Source organism: Carlito syrichta, unplaced genomic scaffold (genome assembly GCF_000164805.1).
Source record: "Carlito syrichta isolate Samal-C Ts95f unplaced genomic scaffold, Tarsius_syrichta-2.0.1 Scaffold120455, whole genome shotgun sequence".
In the NCBI taxonomy this organism is placed as follows: Eukaryota; Metazoa; Chordata; class Mammalia; order Primates; family Tarsiidae; genus Carlito; species Carlito syrichta.
This window is the reverse complement of record NW_007064551.1, coordinates 4,244-19,097: the sequence shown is the minus strand read 5'-3', so window position 1 is coordinate 19,097 and position 14,854 is coordinate 4,244. Positions and strand designations below refer to the sequence as shown.

At 40.1% G+C, this 14,854-nt stretch overlaps 1 protein-coding gene across 2 annotated transcripts in view; it reads right to left on the bottom strand.

Moving 5' to 3' along the window:
- Positions 1–14,854, bottom strand: part of MKLN1 (muskelin 1) — a 151,563-nt gene that overhangs the window by 135,389 nt on the left and 1,320 nt on the right. For both annotated transcript variants that reach the window (XM_008048005.1, XM_021707539.1), the window contains exon 2: positions 10,584–10,611. In XM_008048005.1, the coding sequence (XP_008046196.1) occupies positions 10,584–10,609 (26 nt within the window). In that variant the 5' untranslated portion in view covers positions 10,610–10,611. The remainder of the gene's footprint in view (positions 1–10,583; positions 10,612–14,854) is intronic.

Below are 14,854 nucleotides of genomic sequence, written 5' to 3'. Positions count from 1 at the left end.
CACTCACCTCAGCCTCCCAAAGCGCGGGATTACAGGCTGAGCCACCGAGCCCGGCCACAAACATTTTAAAATTATACCTTTGAGGTGAGAGAAATGTCTGCGCCCGAGGGTTCGAGACCAGCCTGGGCAACACGGTGAGACCTTGTCTCTACAATAAACCAAAAAATTAGCCGGGCATGGTCGTGCACACCTGTAGTTCCAGCTGCTTTGAAGGTTGAGGTGAAGGATCGCTGGAGCCCAGCAGGTTAACAGTGGAGTGTTTGTGAGCGTGCCACTACACTTTAGCCTGGGCAACGGAGTGAGACTCCAACTCAAAAAATAAAAAATAAAAAAAAAAACATACTAAACTATTCTGAAAACTGTTTTTAAAAAAGCCAAAGGTATCACAGTGGACACTACTCTATAAAAACTTGCTTCTTCTGCTTTTGTGCCAGCTTTGGAGTAAAATTTATCCCAACATCTCTGCATCTATAGATGATCTTTTTCTAAATGTGTCACTGATTAATATGGGTGCAGTTATATGCTGGTCTTCTAAAAATTCAGTTCTATGTATGTTCATTCATGTAAAATTCACAAATTTACAACTAAAACATAACAAATCAATATTCTACTTTCAAAGGCTGTTTGGTTAATGCTCTCCTCATAGTTAAGAGATATGTCATACGGCAAACCACATGATAGATCTCTGTTGCATGGAAAATAAATTGGGAGTGCTTTCTTATTTAAGTTATTGTATAGAATGTAGGTTTATTTCAGGTAATAATCACCTTTCCTCACTCAACTGTTAGACAATTCACACTTACGCTATCTTATAGCCTTCCTTTCTATTTTTTAATTTTCTACAAAATAGAGTATTATTTTATTTATTATTTTTAACTTATAAAAACTTACACTAAATTAGCAGTACTTTTCCTAGATAAATCACATCCAATTTTACCAAATTTGCTTTCTTGACTGTAAAATAAGCATAATAATGCCTTTTTCATTGGGATGGTACAAGAGTCAGTATAACCTAGTGGATTCAAATTCTGGCTCTGGTACATTCTAGCAGTATGACCTTGGACAAGTAATTTAGTTTCTCTATGCCTCAGTTTCCTCATATGTGAAAAAAGAACCTTTCCTTTTAAAGTCAGAATGTCCATCAGCTGACACAATGCTAGGTCAAGTGACTGAACTATGACTATCCCACACACCAGCCAATATTTCCATTTCCAAGGCACTGCCATCTCTATAGTTCAGTCTAATCAGTAGTTTTCAAAATATTTTGTTGCACTGTTTCTATTATGTAATATGAATGGAAAATAAAAATACAAAAGCCTACTAGTAATATTAATCCATTTGAACAATAGTGCACATCAGGTGGTCCAAAAGATGAAAACTTCAGACACCAGATTTACCCAGTTTAAGTATGAATAAAATGCTGAGGCAACAGCTCTAATCCTATCAAGAGCTAAAGAGCATGTGTGCTGACGATGGGTCTGCTGACTCTCCCCTCTGAATGCTCTTTTCTCCTCTGAAAATAGATTCGGGCACTTTAAGTGTTTCTCCTGCACCAGCTGACACCGTTTTCAGCTTTGTCAGTAGAGGGGGCAGGAGAGTCATCCCAGGAAGGAAGGGGCGTGTGTATGTTTTTTTGCAGGGGGAGGGAGTTGTTTTGCTTCCTGGTCTAGGCCAGCCTGCCCTGCAGACTCCTCGTCATCCACAGCTGCTCCAGCTCTAGTACCCTGTGCAGCCAGCCCCTCCAGCATCAGGCTCTCAGCACAAGCAGCTCTGATAATGCCCAGCCCCAATCCAGCAGTTTCCCTAAGAACAAACACTAGCCCTCTGGACAGCAAGCCTTTCAAACCCATGACTTGGACTGAATCCTTCTTCAGCTCAGAGAAACTTTCCTCTATTTTTTCCCTTCCTCTTCTATTTTTTCTGATTTCTTTACAGATCTATTATTAGGCAGAAGATGCGGGCTGCTTCATACAGTCATGCAGGCCGTACTTTGCACAAGAAGCTCCCACTGAAGAGTAAAAGTTAAAATCCAGCCTGTGTCACACTTGCCAAGACCTGTATTCTGGTCAAAAAGCATCACCTGCCCTTAAGCCCTGGTCCTGCAGATGAGCAGGCAGCCCTTCTGAATCAAGGCCAGCTTCCATTGTTCAACTTTTCATTAATATTTTCATTATCTTTTTCTAAGTCTATGCGTATATAGAAAAAAACACATGTGTACATGAAACTAGAAAAAGTATCACTTTTAGGGATCTTCATCACAGTCTACCATTGTAAGCCTAGATTTGAAAGAGTAAACTATACCGTAACCCAGGGGCATCAGGATTTCTAAAAGATCCCCAAGCAATTCGAATGTGCAAGCTGCTACCAGTTAAGGGTGCATAAGCTTTTTTGCTCAAGTACTCCTTAAAATAATGTTGAAAATCTATGCACGTTCTTACCATTTTCAACTTGCAAAAATAATTTTTCATAGCATCTAAAGATTGCAGAGGTTATAATTTTCAGTATACTCTATTGTTATTTTTAATAAAGTTGTTATATATGTGTTTAAAGTATTAATAGCATAAAAATACTATCATTCAGCCGGGCTTGGTGGCTCAGCCTGTAATCCCGCGCCTTGGGAGGCTGAGGTGAGTGGATTGCCTGAGCCCGTGGGTTCAAGACCCACCTGGGCAACTTGGTGAGACCTCATCTCTACAATAAATCAAAAAATTAGCCGGGCATGGTAGCGCGCGCCTGTAGTTACAGCTACTTGGAAGACTGAGGCGGAAGGATCGCCGGAGCCCAGAAAGTTGAGGCTGTGGTGGCCGGGAGCAGCCACTGCACTCCAGTCTGGGCAACAGAGTGAGACTCCAACTCAAAAAAAAAAAAAAAATACTATCATTCTTTTTTTTAACGTACAGGCTCTTCCTATATAATCATAACGCTGTGACTCTTTTGTTGTTTGGAGTTTTTTTGAGCCAGGGTCTCACTGTCACCCATGAAAAAGTGCAGTGGCACACTTATAGCTCACCACAGCCTCAACCTCCTGGGATCAGGCAATGCTCTGCCTTAGCCTTCTGAGCAGCTGAGACCACAGGCGTGCATCACCACACACAGCTAATTTTTTTATTTTTTGGTAGAGACAGGGTGTCGAACTCCTGGGCTCATAAGCAATCCTCCTGCCTCAGCCTCCCAAAGTGCTAGAATTTTAGGCACAAGCCACCACACCTGGCCAAAATGTTCTATTATTTCTGTTTCTCCTTATTTAATATACTTTTATGCTGGAAGGTCTTTTATTTTTCACTCTATATGACTTATCTGGAAAAATGAGATATAAATTAAGATGAAATATTCTGGTGTTGATCAAAGAAATTCTAAGTAATTAAAAAGATTTCTGGGCCAGGCTCAGTGGCTCAGTCTGTAATCCCGCACCTTTGGGAGGCCGAGGTGAATGGATTGCCTGAGCCTGCGGGTTCGAGACCCGCCTGGGCAACTTGGTGAGACCTCATCTCTGCAATAAATAAAAAATTAGCTGGGCATGGTAGCGTGCGCCTGTAGTTCCAGCTATTTGGAAGGCTGAGGCGGAAGGATCGCCAGAGCCCAGCAGGTCGAGGCTGGGGTGGCCGGGAGCGGCCACTGCACTCTAGTCTGGGCAACAGAGTGAGACTCCAACTCAAAAAAAAAAAAAAAAAAAAAATAGCCAGGCATGGTAGCGCATGGCTGTAATTCCAGCTACTTGGAAGGCTGAGGCGGAAGGATCGCCGGAGCCCAGCAGGTAGGCTGCGGTGGCTGGGAGCGGTCACTGCACTCCAGTCTGGGCGACAGAGTAAGACACCAACTCAAAAAAAAAAAAAAAAGATATCTGGATACTATTATCAGTATCATAAGTATACCATTAACCAGAACAATGTACTATAAACCCTGACACATCATGATTAAATATACAGTAAAAGAGTATTAGAGAGGGTGCTTGAAGACACAAGGACTTCTTAAACAATGATTTCATGTATATGAGGAAGGACCCCAAAACATCAGGATTTATTTATAAAAAATTGTGTATTTATTCTTACATGTTTAAGCTTCAGTCACCATCAAAGGACTCTCTGTTTTGATGCAATACACCTATTGAGATGCTTTCTTCACTGCTCAAAACAGTTTTTGAACTCATCAATGCTTTGCAGTGCTTCCGCCATTTTTTGTTGCCACATCAGCAAAACATTTTCCTTTGAGGACTTTTTTCATCCAAGGAAACAAAAATAAAGTTACTTAGGGCAAGACTGGGTGAATAGGGAGAGTGGGGCACGGGGGTCATGTCATTTTCTGGTCAAAAACTGCTAAACACTCAGCACAGTGTGGGCAAGTGCACTGGTAAATAACCCATAATGAAATGGCCAAATGCATTAAAAGAATCTCAAAAAAAAAAAAGAAAAATTAAAAATTCACTGAAGCCAAATGCAGCCTCTCACAATAACAGTTGCTGGTACACTGGTGCCTATGGGTCCCTAGAACACTAATCTAGCAAGGGAAGCCCGTAATACTAGGTGCTCACCCTCCAAAAGTTAATTACAATTTTTTGAGGGTCCCCCCCCATTTGTATATGGATAAATATCACTGCTAGAATAAAAAGGGATTCAGCATCAAGTTTGTAATTATTTTTATAGGTGTAAACACCGAAGACCTTGCTCACATAAATAAATACCCAGGAACAGAAGAGATTTCTATTAACACAGACTGAGAATCTCAACTCAGAAAATCCAAAATCCAGTATGTTCCAAAATCTGAAACTTTTTGAGCACTGACACGATACTCAAAGGAAATACTCATCGGAGCAGTTCAGATTTTGAATTTCAGCCTAAGAATGCTCAACTGGTAAGTATGTATAATACAAATATTCCAAAATTCTAAAAAAATCCAATATCCAAAAATATTTTGGTCCTGAGCATTACAAGTAATGGATCTTCAACACATACGGTTCCTAAACTGTTAATTTTTTTTTTTTACCACATTCTGAATCAAATGCCAAAAACTGCATAATCAGTTATCATTAAAAATTATTTACAATCTATCCACTGACAAGTTGATTAGGTCCTCTTTTTATTTTATTTAAAAGAAAGAATTGAGAGCCACTTATTTTGTATTTCTAACAAGCATCTAGTAATGACAATACTGTTAGTAAATGAACCACACAGGGCCTAAGTCACAGGCCAGTTCTCAGGCAGATCAATTTTAAGAAAGAATACACAAGAATAATAAGACTCATGAAACTGAATCCCTTAAGATTATTCTTGCCCATTTCCTAATGGAAAATCTACACACACTTCCAGGAATAAACATCCTCCAATTCAAAGATATTCAAAATTAGCTACCAAAAAACAGAATTGCTGAGTTTTAAGAGTATTTAAAATTTTTCATTCTAAACCATACATTTACTTTATTCACATCACTTTTCCATTTAAAATGTTTGATAGGGCCTGGCACTGTGGCTCATGCGTTTAATCCCAGTAATTTGGGAGGCTAAGACAGAAGGATCACTTGAGTCCAGGGGTTCAAGACTAGCATGAACAACATAACGAGAACCATCTCTACAAAAAATACAAAAATGAGCCAGGCGCGATGACTCACACCTGTAATCCCAGCACTTTGGGAGGGGGAGGCAAGAAGACTGTCTGAGCCCAGGGGTTTGAGACCAGCTTGGGCAACTTGGTGAGACCCAACGTCTACAGTAAATCAAAGAATGAACTGGGCATGGTTGCACGCACCTGTGGTTCCAGCTACTTGGAAGGCTGAGGAGGAAGAACTGCCTGAGCCCAGCAGGTCAGGGCTGCGGTGGCCCTGAGCACGCCACTGCACTCCAGCCTGGGTGACAGAGTGAGACTCCAACTCAAAAAAAAAAAAAATACAAGAGGCAACATGGTGGTCAGCGTGTAATTCCAGTCACTCAGGAGACAGGAGGATCACTGGAGACCAGGAAGTCACAAGTATGATCACAACACTGCACTGCAGTCTTGGCAACAGAGCAAGACCCTGTCTCTTTAAAAAAGTAATAAATAAATAAAATACAACATAAGTTGGATCAAGTCATTTAATCAGGGGGCTTTTGCTTTTTTTTTTTTTTTTACATGCCATTATATTTGAAGCATTTTCCCTATATAATTAAAAAATATTCTAAAACTTACACTTTTGTGATAGCCTAATATCCCATCATAATTCAAGGATATCTCAAAGAACTGTCCTAATCAGTAAGTCTCAGGGCAACACATCTCCATTAATATCATTAGATATTTGCTAAAGGATTAATTTGCAATCCATGCATTATATTTTAGATATATATGTATAAAAGTGTTGCCCTTGTATGTCCTGGAAAAACAGGTTAGAGTACCACAGAAAACTCAAGACATCTCATCTAATTTTCTTGAAAGAGTAAAATGAAATGTAAAGAGTTTTGTTTTCTACATATTTAAATTTTTTACACAGAAAGTAGCAAGTCCCCTAACTATATCTGATAATGATGCTTATGTCTCCTGATAAATGGGTGCCAGGTCACTGGGGGAAGGATAGGATTTCCTGAGAAAGTGACATTTTAGCTGGCAGCTCATCATGAAATATAAATACATAAAAAGGACTGCACTACAAATATGAAGAGGACCCTGGGAACTGTGCAGAGAAGAAGGTGGTCAGTGACTCCGAACACCACAAGCTAGGCTGCCTTCAATAAATACCATCCTTTGTGGGGTGCGGTGGCTTAAGCCTATAATCCCAGCACTTTGGGAGGCCGAGGTGAAAGGATTGCCTGACCCCAGGGACTCGAGACCAGCTGGGGCAACTTGGCAAGACCTCGTCTCTACAATATTATCAAAAATTAGTTGGGTGTGGTAGCATGCACCTGTAGTTCCAGCTATTTGGAAAGCTGAGGCAGAAAGATCGCCTGAGCCCAGGAGGTCAATGCTGAGGTGGCTGTGAGCATGCCACCATACTCCAGCCTGGGCAATGGAGTGAGGCTCCAACTTAAAGAAATAATCCTTTACAGTACTGCAACTATGAAATGCATCTCAAGAAAAACCGAAAAGACTTACTGAAAGCATTAAAAAGAGTATATGTGGAGAGAAATTAGAACAAGGACACTAGCCCACACATACAGTCTAAAGCTGCAGCATGTGACCAAGGACGAGCCTGGCCAAGTGCCTTGTGGAAAGTCTGCCTCCAAGTCTACTTCCTGGTTACGATATGCCACACTGACCAAATTCCAAAAGAGCTGGGGAAAGAGCTCCTCATATTCGAAGAGCTTATGCACACGGATAAGGATACATTCCTACACTCAAGAAGGCAAAGAACAGCAAAAGAAATTAGATCTGTACACAAAGGAAGGCACAGCTCGTGTACCGCTTTCAAATGTACCTCCCATTAAGCACTAACAAACAGTGGGAGCAACAGCCTGTGAGCCTCACTTCTACTTTCTGCAGCATTTACTGCTCGTTATCACCAACCTGCACTTAGCCTTTGCCACCTTCTACTGAACCATAATATGTATGGATAGTTCATCACCAGAGAGTATCTCACCTACTTTCAAATGGGCCAGACCACTATCTGGAGACAGTAAGCACCCAACATTTTGTTTGCAGAAAAGAAAGCCAGGAATTTGAAAAGCCATAATTGCAACTCAAATACCAAACTGCTCAGCAAAGTACGTGTGTACATACGTGTGTACATGTGTGTACACAGAAAGCAGGTATCTTCAGCAACGAAGGCACAGAGCCAACCCACAAACTCACATCCTGAATAAAATAAAAGGAGATAAAGCACTAGCTAACTCATGAAGAGTCTCAGAGCAATAGACTAATCCCAGATTATTACTTTCCTTGCAGGGCTTCAATTCATATGCAAATGGTTTTGGACTAATTGAGGCAGTTCCTCAAATAGTTAAAGATAGAGTTTAACTGAGGGATAACGATTAATCAAGTAATCTAATACATTCTTACAAACTGAGAAGACGCTTTCTGTTGTTCCAGGTCCTTCCAAATATAATACCTCTACTCCAGAGATAATCACTTAGGATATTCTCAGATTTTGCTGAAAACCATGAAAACCATGAAAATTTACACTATAGATTTAAAACTTACTAATTTGATATTCTGAACATGGCCAGTCTATGACTCCTAGCCCCAAACCAAGCTCACATTAAAAACAGAAAAGTAGTCAAAATGACTAGTTAATTCACTCATTTATTCATGTAATTAATATTACACTTGGACTACGATGGTGAGGAAGGAAAAGTTCCATACCTACCACAGAGCATTTTTGGTCTAACTCAGGCAGATCCTCAAATATTAATAGTTAAACACAGTTTAGTTCATCAAGTCATCATGTAAACACACACATAATTGCAAACACATGATTGCAAACTGTAGAAGGAACATACTGCTATGAGATCATTTAACTCTAGGGCCTGGGGAACGGGTGCCAGATCACTGAGGGAGGGATAGGATTTCCTGAGAAAGTGACATTTTAGCTGACAGCTGGAGGATAAGCAGGAGTACGGTTTTATGGCTTTTCTGATGGAACTACTTAAATCAAAAGGGAAAAGGGAAGAAAGACGACAACTAGAGGGGATATATCCAAGGTTGCTTAAACTAACTCAGCATTTCCATTTATATAAGACAACTTCCTTAACAACAAATATACAGGTGATACTGACTGTAATAAATGCTAGACAGACTACAGGAACATAAGAATATTTTAAGAGTATTAAATGCTAACATTTACAAACCCAAAAGTTAACACTAAATCCAAATATCTTCCTTCTAAACATATATCTTCACATAAATATAATATTTCCATCAAAATTCTAATAAAAAGATAGGTAATATAAAAAAATCATATGCTAGAAAGAAAAAAAATACCACATACTTAGGCAAAGATTAAACTCTCAATTTCTGGATCTCAAACAAGTAAGTCTCAAAAAAGATTTGCAAATAATAAAAATAAATAAATGTTATAATAAAATCTCATTTTAACTCTTAGACAATAAACATTTAAAACAACTGCTAACAATGTGTTATAGCTGACTTTGAACGTGGGGACTAGGAGTGCCAACTCCCACGCAGTTGAAAAGTCCATGTATAGCCGGGCTCGGTGGCTCAGCCTGTAATCCCGCGCCTTTGGGAGGCTGAGGTGAGTGGATTGCCTGAGCCCGCGGGTTCGAGACCCGCCTGGGCAGCGAGACCTCATCTCTACAATAAATAAAAAAATCAGCCAGGCGTGGTAGTGCGTGCCTGTAATTCCAGCTACTCGGAAGGCTGAGGCGGAAGGATCGCTGGAACCCAGCAGGTGAGGCTGCGGTGGCCGGGAGCAGCCACTGCACTCCAGTCTGGGCAACTGAGTGAGACTCCAACTCAAAAAAAAAGAAAAGTCCATGCATAATTTTGGCTCCCCAAAAACTTAACTACTAATAGCTTACTGTAGACCAGAATAAAGAGTCAATTAACACATATTTTGTATGTTATGGTATGAAATACTGTATTCTTACAATAAAGTAAGCCAGAGAAAGGAAAATGTTATGAAGAAAACCGTAAGGAAAAGAAAATATATTTACTGTTCAGTAAGTGAAAGCGGACCATCATAAAGGACTTCACTCTCGTCACCTTCACATTAAGTAGTAGAGGAGGTGGGGGGACTGGTCTTGCTGTCTTGGGGGTGGCAGATTTGGAAGAAAATCCACATGTCAGAGAACCCGCAAATTCAAACCCATGCTGTTCAAGGGTCAACTGTCTTTATGCTCCATGATTTTTCCCACCAGATAGCAGGAATAAGCAACTCAGGCAGCATAAAACATGAAGCAAGAGACCAAAGGAATCAGGGCTCAAGTCCTACGTAACTGCATCAGTATAAGTCTACAAGACCTAACAGTCTAGGCCAAAAGAACTAAACACAGAGAGACTTCTGCTTCTGCATATGACAGAACAGTCCCAGCAGACCAACACTCACTCCTAGAACTAGAAAGGCTTTATCCAAGGGAGGGAACGTTCAGGCATCAGAGACTTCCTGAAGTAGCTAAGACGTGAGAGGCCAAGGGCACGGAAGAGGGCTCTCACTCTGTGCACCTTTCCCTTCCAGGACATGCCACCTATTTCTTTAATGGCACAGGGCAAGGGCCAACAGGCCAAAAAAAGGACAGCCACGGTGGGAGGGAGAGACATGAACAGATCTTTAACGTGCTTTCAGAAAATAACTGCTAATAACACAGAATCCTCCAGCCAGTTAAAACACTCTTCAAAGATATAGTTAATAAGCTAACAGAAAGAGAGGGATACAATATTTTTTCAAATATTTGATTCATCCAAAAGAAGGCAAGAATGGAGAGAAAATAAGACAGAACCAGTAGGACAAACAAAAAAATAATACGATAGCTATAAACCCAAATATATGAGTAATTATATTAACTGCTAATGAGCTAAGTATAATTCAGATTTAATTAATAGCAGACAAACCAAACTCTGTATGTTGTTCACAAGAAACAGACCTCAAAAACAAATCTGGAGCATTAATAGTAAACAGGGGGAAGCTACATCATGCAAACAGTAGCCAAAATAAAGCAGATGTAGCCATACCTAGTAGACTCAAAGGTGGCAAGCATTACTAGAAATAAAAAGAAACATGCTGTAATGATAAAAGGGCCAACATTTACTAGAAAGATATAGCAAGTCTAAGTTTGTATGTACCTAGCAACAACACTTCAAAATAAATAAGGCAAATTGTTTAGTTATTTACAGAAATAAAAGGAGAAATACACAAATCCACAACTATAGTGGGATACATGTAGCACTTAACTTCAAGGCACCTCTCTCTGCAAAGAACAGAAACAAAGAGGCAAAAGAAGAAGAAGAATCAGTAAGGATACAGAAGATTTGAACAAAACAACTCACAAACTTGATGTTATTAATGTACACAGAAGACAGTACTCAACAGCAGAATACATAGTCTTTTCAAGGGCATACGAACATTTATCAAAACGCTGAGCCATAAAACAAGTCTTCACAAAGGTCTGAAATGATTCAGAGAATGTTATCCAACCACAGTGAAATTGAGAAACCAGTAACAAAAATATAACCAGAGAACCCTCAAATGTTCAAAAATTAGACAATACGCTTACAAAAAAGCCCACACACAGGTCAAAGAATAAACCAAAATTAGACAGTATACTTACAAAAAAGTCCACAGGTCAAAGAATAAACCAAAATAAAATTTGGAGAACATTTTTAAGTGAATGACAATGAACACATTCCATGCCAGAGTTTATAGGATACCGCTAAACGGTGCTTAGAGGAAAGCCTACACTTTTTTTTTGACTCAGGGTCTCACTCTGTCAGTCAGGCTGGAGTGCAGTGGCAGGATCACAGCTCATCACAGCCTTGAACTCCTGGCTCGGCGCTCCTCCCACACCAGCCTTCCTAGTAGCTGGGACTATGGTGCACACCACTACGCCCAACTAATTTGTTCTATTTTCTGTAGTCAGGGTCTCACTATGCTGCCTAAGCTGGTCTCAAGCTCTTGGGCTCAAGCAGTCCTCTACCTCAGCCTCCCTAAGTGCTGCGATTACAGCCTCGCTGGAAAGCCTCCAGTCTTAAATGCATAAATTAAAACTAAACACAGTCTAATTCCCAGTTCCTATGATTAACTACCAATCAAAGTAGGAGTTATGTTATTAGCTGTACTTAGCTGCCACTAACAACTTTCTTAAGGGCAGATCTATACTGGACTACTTAAATTATTACTATATGAAGACAATAAATGGTATTTCCTTTGTCCTTGTGTATATTTTTTAAACATGGATGAATCTTAACAGATATTTATTTCCTCACAAGCAAAACCCATTAAATAAACACTATCCTTGTTTACCTACAGTATAAATATATATAGTAGCCTACAGAACGTTACTTTTACTTCATAATTTTTATAAATTTTCATAACAAGTCATAAAGTTTACACTAAAAACAAAACTTTCTAAGAGAAACATCTTCTCAATGTACAAAGATGTTAGAAGTTATTTTTTTGAAGTCCCCCATAATAATAGGTTTTTATACTTCTGGACATCTCAAAGCCTCACCTGGCCATCCCTAATGCTTAATGAGCAACAATCTCAGGAACTAGTCACTCACAGAACAGCCCTGGGAAATCCTGTGGTGGAAAGCATATCAGTGTCAATGATCTTAAGTTTAAGCTATACTAACCTAGATTTTCTTCTCTAATGTCCCTTAGCGTAGATTTCTGTCAAGTGATATTATAAAGAAGCAATAATCAGGGATCTCAAAATTCTTTGAAACATTTTGTAGATATTAAAACATACACACTATATCTTTAAAATTAAGATCTAGAAAATCTCTCATTATTTCCAAAGATTTTTGAATGACTGAAAGACAGTAAAGTCAGAGCACTATAAACAGCTGAATTGTATCAACTACACGTAAAACATCACAAAGCCCCTATATTAGGACCAAAAATCATATATTAAAAACCTATTCAGGGGCGGGTGTAGTGGCTCAAGCCTATAATCCCAGCACTTGAGGCTGAGGCAAGAGGATTACCAAAGCCCAGGAATTCAAGACCAGCCTGGACTACTTGGTGAGAACTCATCTCTACCATAAATCAAAAAATTAGCTGGGCATGGCAGTGCGTGCCTGTTGTTCCAGCTATTTGGAAGGCTGAGGCAGAAGGATCACCTGAGCCCAGCAGGTCGAGGCTGTGGTGGCCTTGAGCATGCCGCTGCACTGCAGCCTGGGAGACAGAGTGAGACTCTAACTCAAACAAACAAACAAACAAACAAAAAAACCTGCTCAGGGCCAGACGCAGTGGCTCATGCCTGTAATCCCAGCACTCTGGGAGGCAGAGGGAGGAGGATGGCTTGAGCCCAGGAGTCCAAGACCAGCCTGGGCAACACAGCAAGACCTTGTCTCTATTAAAAACCAAAAAACCCTATGAGGGGGAGAGGCGGAGGAGAAGGAGGAGGCTAGGCATGGTGGTTCATGCCTGTAATCCTAGCACTTTGGGAAGCAGAGGCAAGAGGACTGTCTGAGCCCAGGGTTTTGAGACCAGCCTAGGCAACTTGGCAAGACAAAGTCTCTACAGTACATCAAAAAATTAGCCAGGCATGGTGGCACAGTACGTCAGTTCCAGCCACTTGGAAGGCTGAGGCGGGAGGATCACCTGAGCACAGGAGGTCCAGGCTGTGGTGGCCACAGGCAGTGTCAGTGCACTCCAGCCTGGGCGACAAACTGAGACTCCAACTGAAATAAACAAACAAACAAATAAACAAGACTACCATATTCACCTAAAAGTTAATGCAAACAATAGAGTCATTTACCCATCAGCCAAATTTTTTTTGAAAATTTTTTTTACATAATATAAAACCTCTCAGCATTTGATCAAAAAAGTATTTCTACGTAAGAGGAAATTGATAATACTTTTTTTGATCAAAAAAGTATTTCTACATAAGAGGAAACTGATAATAATCAGAGAAGAATTATAACCTGCCAAAAGTCACAATATCTAAATCTAGGAACCAGTTCCACAGACTCAAATTCTAGTCCTCATTCTACTTCATACTTTCCTGGATGTCTATTTTCTAAAGTTCCAAAACTCCCAGATTGAGGCCACCAGAACTTTCAGTGGCCAGTGTGGCTCCAAAGCAGGTCCAGAGTCTAACCTCAGTTTAAGGACAGGAAGAGAAAGGACAGAAAAGGAAGGGCATGCCAGGCCCAGTCTCCTTCCAACCAGTGAGTCACAGCTTGTGGGTTGCAGGAGCCCAGGAACTACTGTACCAAGTCCCCAAAGTCATATATGTACAACCACCATTATCTGCAGAACAAATACACAATAAATTTCACACATATGTTTTATTTTTCAAATGTATGTGGTTAATAAAATCAGAATTCATTTAAAAATCAAAATATAGGGAGAATGGAGGAAGAAAAAAAGTTATTGGGAGTAGTACCCTTTTGGTTTGAATTCCATAAGCATTCTCTTGAATTCTCTAATGACCTGTCTCTGATCAAAGCCGCATGCCTGATTCCAAATTACGAAGAACAATGCCAAAATTAATCCAGAGTTCTATCTATCTGAACAGACAGTTAACTCAGCAAATCAACATCTAGGAACTCATCATCTAGTTCAATTTTTTTTTTTCTGCAAAGCAAACCACTTTATTATTCATAATGGCCAAAGAACTACAAAAACAAAAGCAAAAACCAGAAAGCCTAAATATCCAATAATAGAGGGTCAGCTAAACTAAATGACACAAAGCCATTACATGGAATATAATGTTCTCATAACAAATTACAATATAGAACATCTAACAACACGAAGACATGTTTACTATATATTAAGGAGGAAAAAGACACAGAACAGTAAACAGAGAACTAGACTAAACTGAAAACATATACAAACACAGTTAGATAAAAGGTATCTAAAGGGTGATTAGTAACCTTTGGGTGAAGGGCTCAAGGGTAATTTACATTTTGTTTCTCTGGGTCTGTGTTTTGTAAACATTCCATAACATTGTTAAAACTTTTTTTTATAATCAGAAATGTATATTTATTTTTAAATGTGAAGTTTCAAAATTAGTTTTTAGCCGGGCTCGGTGGCTCTGCCTGTAATCCTGCGCCTTTGGGAGGCTGAGGTGAGTGGATTGCCTGAGCCCGCGGGTTCAAGACCCGCCTGGGCAACTTGGCAAGCCCTCATCTCTACAATAAATCAAAAATTAGCCGGGCGTGGTAGCGTGCGCTGGTAGTTCCGGCTGCTTGGAAGGCTGAGGCGGAAGGATCGCCGGAGCCCGGCAGGTCGAGACTGCGGTGGCCGGGAGCAGCCACTGCACTCCAGTCTCGGT